The sequence below is a fragment of the Anas acuta genome, chromosome 5, assembly GCF_963932015.1.
Source record: "Anas acuta chromosome 5, bAnaAcu1.1, whole genome shotgun sequence".
Classification (NCBI taxonomy): domain Eukaryota; kingdom Metazoa; phylum Chordata; class Aves; order Anseriformes; family Anatidae; genus Anas; species Anas acuta.
This window is the reverse complement of record NC_088983.1, coordinates 18053350-18067017: the sequence shown is the minus strand read 5'-3', so window position 1 is coordinate 18067017 and position 13668 is coordinate 18053350. Positions and strand designations below refer to the sequence as shown.

Genomic DNA, 13668 nt, shown 5'->3' with positions numbered 1-13668 from the left:
TCTTCCCCACAAGCTATTAAAGAGACAAGTTTTCCATCCAGGTGTCAAAGTCTGTGCACAACAGCAATGCAGCAGGCCCAGAGAGACATCCCCGTGCAAACCGAGCTCCTGCTTCACAGAGGGATTACTGTTAGCTTGTTTGTTCCCTCCAAATCACCTCCCCTTTCTACCCTGCAGTTTGAGGACTGGAGATCAGAAGGCAGGCAGCGAGGAGCAGCCCGTGCTGCCTCTCCCCGGGTCAGAGTCCCCAGGTAGCATTTGCCTGCTTTGGTGCGGTTCAAACTCCCATGCCAGCCAAGGATTAGCGAGGAATTAAGTTACAGATTAATTAGATTAGGAATAGCCCTACTGATACCGTGTCTGAGTACAGACAGAGATGCAGCAGGCTGCTAAACTGTGCCATGCGAATTAGGATCACCTCCTCAGGCTCACCAAGACTGGGGAACCTCAGTGTTGGGATAAGGCTCCCCTTTCCCCAGCTGCTGCTTTACCCAGCACTGGGAAACTTCCCTGTAGCATGGAAGTGACTTGAGAATACAGGTTTGCAAGTCAAGAAACCTTTAGGGCAGTTTTGGAGCACTAACATGCCAAAATACACCAAAGTACGATGATGCTCCGTGCTCTTCTGTGCTTTGGGAGCTAGATTTGAGCATTATTTTGTTATCACAGCACTGTGCCATCCACCCAGCCTCAGGGACATTGTGGTTCAGTGGCACGTTCTCTCTGGTAGGAATGTTTTAAGAAAGCCCACATCCCCCCTTGACAAGCCCCAATCCCTTAAAAATAAACAAACAACCAGGACCCAGTTTATGGTGCAGCGCCACGAGCTTCATCAGCACAGCTGAGAGGACAGCTTGCTACCGTGCAAGGGCAATGAGAGCATCTTAAAAGGACGTGGCAAAGGACAGAAAGGAAACACAAAAAGAAGAAAAAACACCACAAAAACCAACCCTCTGCTGAGCAATCAGGAGATGCTGCTCCCAGGACCATGCGGCCAAAGCCTAAGCATGTTTTTGTTGTGTTAGGTTAGCCAGAAGGCAAACCAAACAGCTCATCAGAAGTGTCCTGTTAGTCTGGGGGGCTTTAACAATCAGGCACAACTCAGGGCATCCCAACCCCCACAGAACAGAGAATAGCAATGAATATGGAAATAAGCAAAATGGTTCTGGTTGTTGTTGTTTGGTTGTGGGTTTTTTTTGGCAGTGCCACTCAACAAGTTCAGCTCCTGAACCTCTTGCTCCAGAGCTCATCGATACAGCTTGCTGCCGTGCCTCTTCAAAGCAGGGTTTGGATGGTAATATCCCCAGGGAGATGGAAAAAGACCAGTTCTAGCATTTCCAGCAGAATTTTCCATTCTCTTTTTCCCCAAATCTCAGCAATTCTATTTCTACATCTGAAGCCAAAAGCAGCAGAAAAAAAAAGAAAAAAAAAAGCAGCAAAAGAAAGATCTACATCACTTTAGCAATACATCTGATTATGGCTCTTCAACTTCCATGGAAAGAATGTGTTTGTCTAAAGTCTTCCTTTTGCATTATGTTATACTTGCAAGTAGGAAAATAAAAGCTGGCTGCTCCAGAAGCTTTGTTTGTTATTCATTCCCTTAAGTATAGAAAATGATTTCATTTTAATTAATTGTTTTATTTATTTTTTTAATCTCATGAGAAAAATGGTTGTCTTCATCTTTCATATGCAAAACAGCTAACCAAAGAACATTTTTTCATCCAGCGAAGGAACTCCAATTAATAGAGGTCTTAAATACTTGGGGAGCTGCTATGAATTTTGCCATTGATCAGACAGCTGGCTGGAAAAAAAAGTCTTTTCAGGAAAGTTACATAATTAAAACTAACCTAATTTATTATTATTATTATTGTATTTTACTTCTATTTTTTACTTTTTTTTTCCTCCATCTGCTAATCCCGATTAAACACTGAAACAAATGAAACCCAAAGAAACCCCAATTTGCTAAGTTTACATCTCTTTTTTATATACTGGGACCTGCATCCAGCAGAACCATCTAATACGATTTCCCAGGGCTGCTTGGACATTTTAAAGAACCACTGCATTTTTATTAGCTCAATCTTCACTATCTGCATTATTATGCAATTTCTTTTGAAAATTTCACATACTCTGGTTTAAGAAACAACAACAACCACACACACTAAACCAGAGAATTATATACACTTTTAGACACTGAAGTTAAAGTGACAGAAGAGTCTAGTCTGATCTGAGTTTTTCAAACTAATCTTAGGACGTTTCCCAAGCAGTCTATAGCAACTGTTTGAACAGGATTTCTATTAGAAGGGTACTTAATAAAATCCTGATAAAAATAGCAACAGAAAAAAATAGTGAGAGGTGTAGAGCTCTGCAAAACATGTAGGCAGACAACACAGCCAGCCGTCAGCTAAGTCAAAAACCGCAGCATGGACAAACACGGACAAGAGCAGTCAGGGGAAAGGGGCCACAGGCAACAAATACAGACATCAACCAGCAGCTGTAGGGAGCTGGACGCTGGCTATTACCTTTGAAAAGGGCTGAATCATAAAATACAGTTATTCCACGTTCACAGATAAAGTCCATGTAAGCACCAATTCCAATACCAAAAATATCTCATACAAGCTAATGAAAAGAAAATTTAACAACTGCACGCATGCCACAGCAAGCCAAGAATGAAATACATTTACATTTGTATTTGCAAGACCCTTTGGCTGTGCAATCCTGGATGCCTCAGGAGGGGAGCAATGAAGAACGACACAAGCCTACAGAGTGCTCTCGGGCAGGTAGCGGGAGGAGAGTGCCAACAGGGCAGAATTGAGTCCGAGTGGAAGGAAAGAGACAGCTCCGATCCATGCTGGTATTGGGCCGGCCCATCGCTCACTCATTCCTTTTCCGTGAGGAAGAAACGATCCTGAGGCACGGAAGGTTAAGTCCTGCGCCTTTGTGCCCCCGACAGCCGAGCAAACTGAGCCTGTTCTCCTCTCCTGCCCCCCACAAGTCACTGCACAGCACAACCAAGTCCCCCGGTGTGTTTGCCGGGACAAGCTGACGGGACAAACCCACTGCAGGCCGGTTTGCTCAGGCCACCCGCCTATCGCTGTTGCGCTGAATTTCTGTAATGGAAATAGTTCACCTTTGGTAAACCAGCACATTTTGTTTCCAGGCGCAGAAGAGAGCAGCAGCCTGGCAGCCACGATGCCTTTGGACATAAAAGGCACCCGGTACACACACACACACCCCCGTGCACTCAAACCCCCAGAGGATTGCACATTTTTCACTAAAATACGGTCACGGGGAAAAAAAGCCTCAGACTGAGCACATGGAATCTCCCCAAAAGCCTGACAGCATCAACCCCACTAAAGTGGATAAAACCAGCAGCCTGCTGGGGCCAGAGCCCCCCCCAACAGATGCCAGAGAGGAAAGTTTTGCAGAACACCTAAGAATGGCACAGCAAGGTTCATCTGTGCTTGTTAACACAGCACGGGCTGGCTTGAAATATTGGCAAGATGGATTCCAACCTAGAAAGCCGTGGAGTCCAGCATTCTCGTCCAGGCTGCATCTGAAGGAGCTCTGGAAATCGCAGCTGAAGGGAAGCCCACTTTCTGAGGCCTACTGCTTAACATCCCCCTTTCCCCACCAACCTTTAACTCATAGCAAAACCAAACTAACGAATCAACCAAGCCAAAACCAACTTACAAATTAGGTATTTTACAAAGCAGTTTTATGATTTAGAAATGGAGCGAATCCCCCCAACAACCAAGCATGCACATACACCCCCATGCATGCACACTGCATTCGGGGCCACACAAAATTTAAGGAAACTCAACAACACCGTTTTTCAAAACATACCTAAAACAACCCCTTAATTCTCATTTATGTTTAGAGGTACCAAAATTGCTTGACACACTTTCTTTAAATGGCTGTGGGGGTTCCCAAAATTAAGTTCAAGAATCTGTGAAGAAATGATAACCAAACTATCACCTTCAGAGCTTCATCACAGCTTAACAAAGGAAAAAAAAAAAAAGAGCCCTTCTTATTTCATGAATGGAAAGGGAAAAGAATGTTTTGCCCGGCCTCCACAGCATAAAACACATTAGCCATGCAAAAAGCAGCAACTCTCAGCTCAGGTGAACGCGTGGGGAAGGCAGCCTCTCTTTTCAGCCATACACAGCTCTGCTGAAGTTGGAAATTCCTCAACTAAAGACCCCCCATGGCCTCCTCCAAAAAAGGTTTTTAGATAAGTAAACTTAGTTCCGATGAAGCTAGCAGCTTGATTTCCACGTCAAAATTCAAAACACAAAAGTGCTAAAAAATTTCTGGTTAGAAAAAGGACTCCATACTTTTTGTTGCAAGGCTTCAAAATGAGACATTTTAATACACTTCAAGCTCTTTTAGTTTTTATTTCTCTGAGCCATTAGCAAAATAGCTTTATTTGAACAAAAAGCAGTCCTATCAGAGGAAGAGGATCCACTCTTACGTAGTAGGATCCAAAGATCAGGCATTGTGGTGATGAGCCACAAGAGCCGTGGGGAACGTGGTCATGGATCACCACCAGCAAGCCCCGAGCTGAGTTGTGTAACACCGGAAATCAAGTCACAGCTGGCAAAGGTGATGATAAAAATCATGGTTCAAGCTTTCACCGATTAACAGACAATCCCCAAACTTCCTTTCTTGCAAATAAACAAACTTTCTTCTCCAAAATATACACACAGACTATAAATGGCACGTACACGTATCCATATGCTGGGACACCACATGTGTCCCTGAAAAAGTCTGCCAGCCAATAAAGATGCAAAAAGCCTAACCCTCTGAAACTTGTTTTGAGCTTTTTATCTGAAAATAAATATTTACTGAAGAAATAGCTTTGAAGGGAAAATTTGCCTTTCGTTTTAAAATTTACGGCCATGGGTACTGCAACGTGATACTGGAAATGCTCTGAACGTTTAGGATGTTTTTTAGAAAAACATTTGTATAAAGACTGATTGATACCTCGAGAAAGCCTGGCTCAGATACACAGGCAAGGATTACGTGGATACCTGACACAGGTACAAAATGCAACTGCACCTCTCATACTTCAAATGGGATCTTTATTCCTCAACATTCATTCAAAAATTAGGCAAAAGGATAAAAGGTGCACAGTTTTATGATAGCAAATACTGCAATTCTTGGAAACCATCAGTGCACCTTACTTGGAGTCTAACACAACTATTAAACAAGTACTGAAGACTTAAACTACAGAATTTCTTAGAATCACAGGAGCAACCATTACAGAACAGCCATCCCTTCCCTATTGTTTGAAAGGCTCTGAAAAGATCTTCATTGCTTTTTTCCTCATAGAAGGTCTGTTACTATTAATATGACATTAGAAACTGTCCTAAGAATGTCGGGCTAACAACAGAGCTGCAAATAAAGTGACTTTCCCTGCAAATCATTCTTACTAAAAGAACCAAATAAAAGAAAGCCAATAGCTAATGGAGAGTGAAGAAAATCTAAAGAAAAAGGAATAATTAAAAATAAAGTTTAAATTTTAACTTGATTTATGGAAAACCTTTATTAATATATGGAAATTAGAAACCTTTTCTGAATTTAGCATCAATAATATACAAGATACCATGATACTATTTGCAGTTTCCCAAACTTTGTGAATCTGTTTTCATATGCAGAAGTCAATTTCCACTGCTGTAACACTGTATGATTAACAAACATGATACTTGTGTCATCCACTGTTCATCACACAGACACTAGCTCCCAAGTCTGCTTTCTGCACCACCACGCGGCCCTGCACCGCACCAGGTGTGCCCTCAGTGCCCAACAGCACAACGGGGACAGCACAGGGAGGGATGGGGAGTCGCAGATGACCACCTCAGAAGCACAGCACCCACGTGCATCCCAGTTCCTGCAGTCACCAATTCACGGTTCTGTCAATGAGGCTACTGTAACCATTATTCACAGCCACGTAGCTAGAGCTAGAGAGGGATTTACAAACAAACTAAAAAAAAAAAAAAAAAAAAATTAAAACACAACCCCAAACTTTCCTTTTCCCATGAACTTAAGTGGAAATATCTATAGCATCATTTCAAGCTATCTTTGGAATACGACTATATTTGTCTACAGAACACAGAGGAAGGAGAAAAAGCCTAAAAAGCCAAGTAACTGGGAAGACTGCTCAGCAAATGAGGCTGTGAATAACAACAACTTAATGCAAGGAGTTGGTATTTGCCCAACATCTACTGGAGACGAATGACAGGCCAAGGATGCTGCTTTACAGTTCTTCACCAAAGGCCTTCAAACACGCAGCCAAAACAAAGATGTGAAGAACCAAATCTGCATGTATGTAGCAAGTGGGAAACACGACATTTGCACCATTTTGGGGGGACAGGTAAGAAAGAATTGAAAACACCTCAGCTGAGAAAGCTCAGAAGCATTCGTCTGATTTTGAGAGGAACAAAGACGCAATCAGAGTTATTTGTATTTCCACCAGTCGTCCTTGCTGAGCACAGGGTGTCACAGCAAGAATTCAGGAAACTCTGTTGTATGAAAGGGGACACACTTGATTTTCTGTTCTTCTTTTTCTGTCCATGATCTGCTGCCTGCTTCCCCATTCATCTCCCTCCCCTCGACATCCCTTATACTGCACAGTACAAGAAAATTCCATTTAAAAGGTAAGAGCTGATCTTATTTGTTTTATAAAGCCATAGCCAATAGGATACTTCCCATACCACAGAAGTCTACTGGCTAAAGAACTGATAAGAATGGGTCCTGGACTGGCAAATCCTCAAATATTTATGCATTGATAGCGTTAGAGGCATTCACTCAAGCAAAAGTTATTTTCCTTGCTATTCCTACCTGGCATCAGACAGAACCAATGCTCTTTCATTTGCCAGAAAACTGAAATAAAGCAGCATAGTCTCAAAATACAGATGATGTTCAAATCAAGACGAATTACTGTGTCAGAGGGCACAGCTTGGAAGAACTTGTTTTCCTCGTGTTCCTGAACTACAGAAACAGCAGAACAAAATTCCCCAAAGTCTCCGCCTTGACACCATACCAAGGGAAGAAAACTCATTCTGACTCAACCCAGGAAGTAAAATATTGAGATCAATCTTGATAAAGGGGTTGTAGCATGCACAGAAATAGTAGATTGCCCTATGGTCAGTTTCATATCCTACCCAAACCAGAAAAAGTGACACAGAATTAAAGCTGTGCTTCTAGACTGCAGAAGACAACCAATTAATTTCTTCTCTAAGTCCCTTTGTGCAGGGAGATACCCCACAGTGTCTTTCAGTGTTTCAAAGTACTCAGTGAATAGAAAACGTTTATTTCACCAGCTTCACCAAATGGCCAGAAAAGATCATTTCTGATCTCAATACATAAAGCATTACAGATAAAAAGAGTGCTTATACACTGTCCAGAACAATAACCTTCAACACGGTCACTTTGATGCAGGCTTAATTTCAATAGGCAACAGGGTTTCTGAAGTTTGTGACAGTTTTAGGGAGGGAGCAGTGAAGCCAAAACCAGCAAAAAAATTGAACAAGTTTTTCCAAATCCAGTAGCTTTATAAGTGGCCAATCTACAAAAGCGGTCCTTGTGGTGAGGGGAAACTGTTTCCACAGCAAGGTGACAAACTACCCTGTGCAGAGTTAATGATTGAACTGTCCCCTGACTGTACCAGCATGGCTTCAGACCTGCTGTTTGCACTGTAGGACAGGCCCAAACCTGAGGTGGAAATGTCTGAAGAACCTTCTCCCTCAAAGAGCAACCGGAGGAAAAACAGAGGGACTTTTAAGGCCGCCCCCCCTAAATGAGACATAAATATGGGTGCACACTGTAACAGAGTAGCACTGAAACCAACCCACCACATGGTGGGTGTTTAACAAATACTGAACACAAAGCTTGCTAAAAGCAGCCAACAAATAGAAGCTGGGAGGTGGGTATCACAAGGAAAACAGAACAGTTGTTCATTTAGCATTTGTGCAACAGCTTCAAAGTTTCCCATCCTTAGCAGGCTGTATGCAGACCATGCATTGCTCAAGTCTTCCCCCCCCCCCCCCCCCCCCCGCCCCTGCCCCGTAGCAGTGTCCTGGGTGCCCCATGAGAGCTGGGGCCTCCAGCACTGCGCACATGCTGCTGCCTGGGGAGCTGCCTGGGCACCAATCAGGGCCACCACTCTGCCTCCTCCAGATGTGGCAGGAGGCTTTAAACCAGGGAAACTGAAGCAGAAAGCTGGGATTAAGAGCAGCAGCACTGCATGCTTTCAGTCTCAAAACAGGAAAATGTGATTTCCTTTAGTTCAAATTCAAAATGAACAAGCAACATCAGCATCCCCCAGCCACCATGCTCCCTGTTCACTACGCGGCTTGCAGTGATAGAAATAACATAAGCTTGATATCCAATATACACCAAGACTTGAATCTCACTAATAAATTTCAAAAGTCAAACAGGGACTCATGATCACAAAGACCCCGCTCCTGTGCTACCCATCTGAACAGGGAGCAGGGGCCACTGCGTGCACCCAGTGCTACCAGGGAAGCCGCGTGTGAAGCAAACCCATGTATCCACCAACTTGGTGTGCCGCAGTCGGCTCCTCGTTCAGCCCAGGATGAGACATATGTATGGGAGCGTGGTTATCTTAACCTGATTACCTCACAAGGAAACCTGTCACACGCACCGTTCCTTTTACAGCAGCACAAAGAAATGTGGCGTGTCAGAAACACACGTTCCTACGGAGATGGGCCAGCACCAAAATGGAGGCCGCGGGAGGCCCCTCAGGAGGGCCGTCCCCCTGAGCCCGCTCCAGACCTTTGGCTAAAACGTGCGAAAAGTGCTGCTTTGCAGTGGGCTTCTTCATAATTTAGTCTTCACAAAACGCCTATGCTTGGGACAGGTCACTGGCTGAAATGGTATGAAATAAGGGCAGAAAGAAAAACATTTTTAGCAGAAACAGATATTGAAGGACATGACACAGGAGAAAGAAGTGATTAAAATTTAAGGAGCTCATAGCACTTCTAGAAAGCCAGCAGCTGCACGGAAGGCAATAGTGATAAGAGACACTAAATTCAATAAAACACAAGCCACTCCTCATTTTTCAAATTCTCCAGTAGTAAAGTTTCATAAAACATTTGGTCACTAACATACCCACTCCTACATCATGCACTTCCAAGAAAGGAAGGGAAAAGGAAGAACCAGGCCAAGCAACAGTGCCATTTAAATTAAATATGCTCTGAAAAGGGTCTTTACACAGAAGGCAGTCGCTGCAGAGGTGGCTCTGTGACTTGCTGAGCCTGGACTTCCCTGGCTGCTGAGCCGGGAACCCAAGAGCCCCACTAACACACAACGCATCAAGCAAGCTCACCCAGGCTGCTCCTACAGGAGAGATGCAAACAAACCACGGACCAGATGCAGCCTTTCTGAACAGGTGGGCTGGGGCAACGCAAGTAAGAAACCTCTCTTCAGTTCCTTTTTCAGGTCAATTTTCAATTTCATCAGTTACACGCCAGCTTAGCCCAGATGTGCCAATGCTCACCGCTGGTTTAGCAAAATACATTGGAAAAATGAAAAGCAGAAAAAAGCAACATTCTACACATCGTATAGTCTATAAAGTGGTCTAGCCAGGATTACGAGGTCACCCAGATCTCCAAAAAATTCCAAGCCATCTGTGATGCTAATAATTTCTGTTATTTTACATTACATTTCTTGATAGTATTTCTCCTTCTGCTAATGAAAATAATTGAGAACTATACTGATATGACATACTCAGAGGAAAGAAAAATCCATTTCAAGATCTCCTCAAGGCACTACCAGAAGAGAAAAATCACACCTATAGTTCAGTTAGAGTCAGAAAACTGAAGGTAAAGCATGCAGATAAAATATCAGGGCACTGACTTACATAGTTACTTAACAAAGTTTGTGTCTATAAATACGTTTCAAGGTTGCTATTGCCAACACAACTGTAAATATTTAAAAAGAAACACACCATAGCCCTTGGACTAAAGCACTCATTTTTCCACACCCAGGAGAGTTTTTTCTTTATCACACCGTGTATCAGTGTTAGTTAACCCTTGAAATTCATCATAAATGACATGATATATGCCTCCATCAGAAGAATTAGAAAATAAAGGTTTCTCTGTTTGGCATGAGCGTTGCTTTTAAGAACACATACCCAACCCAATTAAAATTAAGTAATTTGCATTACTATATACTTCCTCTTAAGCTTACAGATAATCTTCTTCACGTTCAAAGAAGCAGTAGCAATTCAGACAACAGTAGTCTGAAGTTCTGTCTTGTGTACAAATACTGCGACTTGTTTTTCCCCCAAAACTACGTTCTTGTATACATGGATCCCAGTGTAATCCAAACTTCCTGGTTTGAGTCAGATGTCTAATCTAAAATGATACCAGTATAATACTGAGTCAGTCATCTAAATGTGTGGGTTCACATTATAAAACTCCTTCATAAAAAGTCTTCCCTGTTATGTTTATGCAGCGTGTTCTGTTGGAGTTGTAAAGCTAAATTATCTGCTGGAATTAACTCTGCTCAGAAAAGGAGCATTTGTACGTTCAGTGATCATCTTGCTTGGGATATTTTTACAATACATTCCTCTGCCCCATGCTCAATTCACCCCTAAGCTGCTTACGCAGATACTAAACTGACCATGTGATTCATTTGTGTATCCTTATTCTTCCAAAACATCTGATAAAGACAAGCAATAGGTCAATTTGCCCCTGTGGAATCGCCGCAACTGATCCTTATAAACCTTACAATTCCTCCGATTAACCCAGTTTCCTACAGGCGTTCTAATATTGGTGAATTATCTTGTTTCAGGCGTATTTCATTAACATCAGGTGACATGGTTTCTCTTAGTTGTGGGCTTCAGTTATGTAAGGCTGACGGACAGCGACAAAACTCTGCCATCCAAGGATTTTTTCTAAACATATCACCTCCACCATCAGAAGAATTTCCCTTGGAATTTGTTACTATGACAATGTATTGCTCGGGAGATATGACGATGGCAGAGCGGATTTACATTTTTCTACCCGCTACCGAAGTCTTTGTACACATGAGAAAGCAATCACATACATATGGGATTAATGTTTTTCCAAATGCACAGGGAATGTTCAACTACTTGCGAATGTATCAGAAATCTATCCAAAAAATGACTTTGCCATGTAACTACCAATGCATAATGAAATTAACTCAACAGTCACTGATGGCCTAGAGAAGCCTTATGCTGATATTCTGTCAGTCTGTAGCAGGTGACTAACTAAATATTTTAGAAGACCACAGGAAGATTAAGCTTTATTTGACAGTGGAAGTGCTGAAAGACACCCAGCTAAAAATAAGAGCAAGACCACAATATTTTAATGCAAAGCTCAACCTCCTTCGGGCGTCTATTTGTGAGCAGTTTACTCCTGCAGCCCTGCAAGCTCTTTGTTTTATGATGCAGCCATTATCAGAAGACTCATAGCTACTGTGCGAGCGCCTGGCAGCACGAGCTGAGTAGCAGCAGCTCTTCCATCTCCCTCTTTCCAGGGAAGGCAAGTTTCCCTTTCAGTCTGGGGACTTGCTTGAGGGTGTTTTGGTGGCACCCTCCCACTCGTTGCTCAGAGGACGGCTCTGCCATTTGCCCAGCTACATCTGGACATCGGTGAAGGATGACCTGGAAAAGCCACTGCAAGCCCCTGCAGGTGACAGCTGCCAGCAACACCACCGGTTCTGGCCAAGCCACCCCACTGAGTGAATACCTGCTTCAGGCATCAAACACCGGGGCTACTGCTTGCAGCTGCATGTGTTTGCCGGAATGCTTTGCTTGTGGGGATTAGAAGGGATCAAAATCCCTCCAGTTGTGTGTCAGATGTGCTTTACACTTTCACTTGATACAAGAGTCTCTGCATAAATCTATATGGGCATAATTAAAATACTCTTAAAAATGCAACAGAGACAATAAAATGAGGCTCTGGAAGCAAACCTCATTCAAATACACAAATTACCATTGTAATGCCATCACTCCAATTATTCATCTGTCCTTCTGCAAAGTGCAGTAGCGGGGGGATCGCTGGGAGCAGGGGGAACGTAAAAGCAAAAAAATCCCACGCAATGGTGACACTGTGGAAAATATTTCTCTAAAGCCCCACAGGAAAGATAGGATGCAGCGAGGCCATACTGCGGATGCCCTGTGCTCCTGTCACCTCCCGGCGCTGGCTCGCTATAAGTCAGCAGCTCATTTTGTAACAGGGGAGGGGGAAAAAAATACGAAAATAAAACTAAATAAATACACAAACGCCACAATCCTTCTGCCCCAGGTGGCAGACAAAGCCGGGTGCAGGATGCTGATTCCCCCAAAAGTTGCGGGCCGCCTGCTGTTGCTATGCAGGATTCCCCGTCGCCACGGCAACGGCGCGGCTGCGCCCCAGCGGGCTGTCCCCGCGCCAGGCAGCGCAGGCCCTGTGCCGCCATAATGCCGTGCTGCCATGCCGCCGTGCCGCTGCACCTGCCAGGCTACGCGGTGCCATGGCGACGCCCGTTGCCATGGAGGCCGCCAGGCCAATCCGGCACCCGGGGCAGGCGGCCGCTGCTCCTGCGCCAGCATCCCCAGGCACAGCGCTAAGCGCAGGATCCATTCCGGAAAAATCCGCCCCCCGCCCCAAAAAGCGCCGGAGTCCATAGGGTGTTGAGAGCCGCCACTGCCATGGCTCGGTCACAGTGATGCTGCCGGCTGGGTGGTTTTGTAGGGTTGGCTGCAGGCGGCCGGCGTTTCCAACGCAGCCTTTGGGGAAAGTGAAGCGAGCAAGCTCCACGTCAGCAGCGAGCAGAGAGCAGCTGTGTCCAAACCCAGTGCCTGCATCTCCGCTTGGCGGTCACAGGTTTCCCTCTTCTTTCGCTAAGGTTAGGCGTAAGCACCAGCCCACGTGAAAACACACGCAGAGCACATGGACAGCCTCCACCCCACGCTGATGCTGGCAAAGCAAGGAAGGCAGGGACTGCTGCTCACCCACCCGGGGGCTGCGTGGGCACAACACAGCACGCCCCAGGAAAACAAACCCATGCCCTCTGAGCACGGGTACCCTGCTGTCCCCTAGCGATAACAGGGCGAGCCTTCCATTCGCCATTTCTGCTCCAGGTATGGTGTGAATGGAGCACATGGCTCAGGCGGAGCAGGGCCGCCACCAAGGCTCGGTGCCCCGATGTCCCGGCCCCACACACGGCTGGCTGCAGGCTGCCCGGCCTCACCACGCTTCACAGCTCAACCAAGGTTCATATGCAACGCTGGATGAAAACATTTAGAGTTGTAAAATGCGTCTAGTGCTTACCTTTGATATGCCTGAGGAGATGTGGGAGGTGTATTGAACACATGCGAATATGGGTGATAGGGTGTCTTTTTCAAAGCCTGAATAAGATTTTGTCTATATTCTGGGTCTATACACCACAAGGACCCCTTTCCAATACTCTGCAAAGAAAAAAGAATTAAAAAAAAAATCAAATATTTGATCTAATGGCATAGCCTTATTTATTTAGCAGTATTTGTCAGGAAAAGCAGTGGGTTTGGGTTTTTTGTCTGACAGAAGTGAACACAGCTTGCTTGCCAGAGATTATTACTCCGCTAATAACGTACTGCGACTATATGATTTAAATCACACTTCTGGGAAAAAAAAAGTAAGAATGCATGTTCAGTTG

At 44.5% G+C, this 13668-nt stretch overlaps 1 protein-coding gene across 7 annotated transcripts in view; it reads right to left on the bottom strand.

The window, feature by feature from the left end:
- The window catches only part of FOXN3 (forkhead box N3), a 196209-nt gene that overhangs the window by 90880 nt on the left and 91661 nt on the right, over positions 1-13668 (bottom strand). For all 7 annotated transcript variants that reach the window (XM_068682978.1, XM_068682980.1, XM_068682983.1 and 4 more), the window contains exon 3: positions 13305-13441. In XM_068682978.1, coding sequence (XP_068539079.1) covers positions 13305-13441 — 137 coding nt within the window. The remainder of the gene's footprint in view (positions 1-13304; positions 13442-13668) is intronic.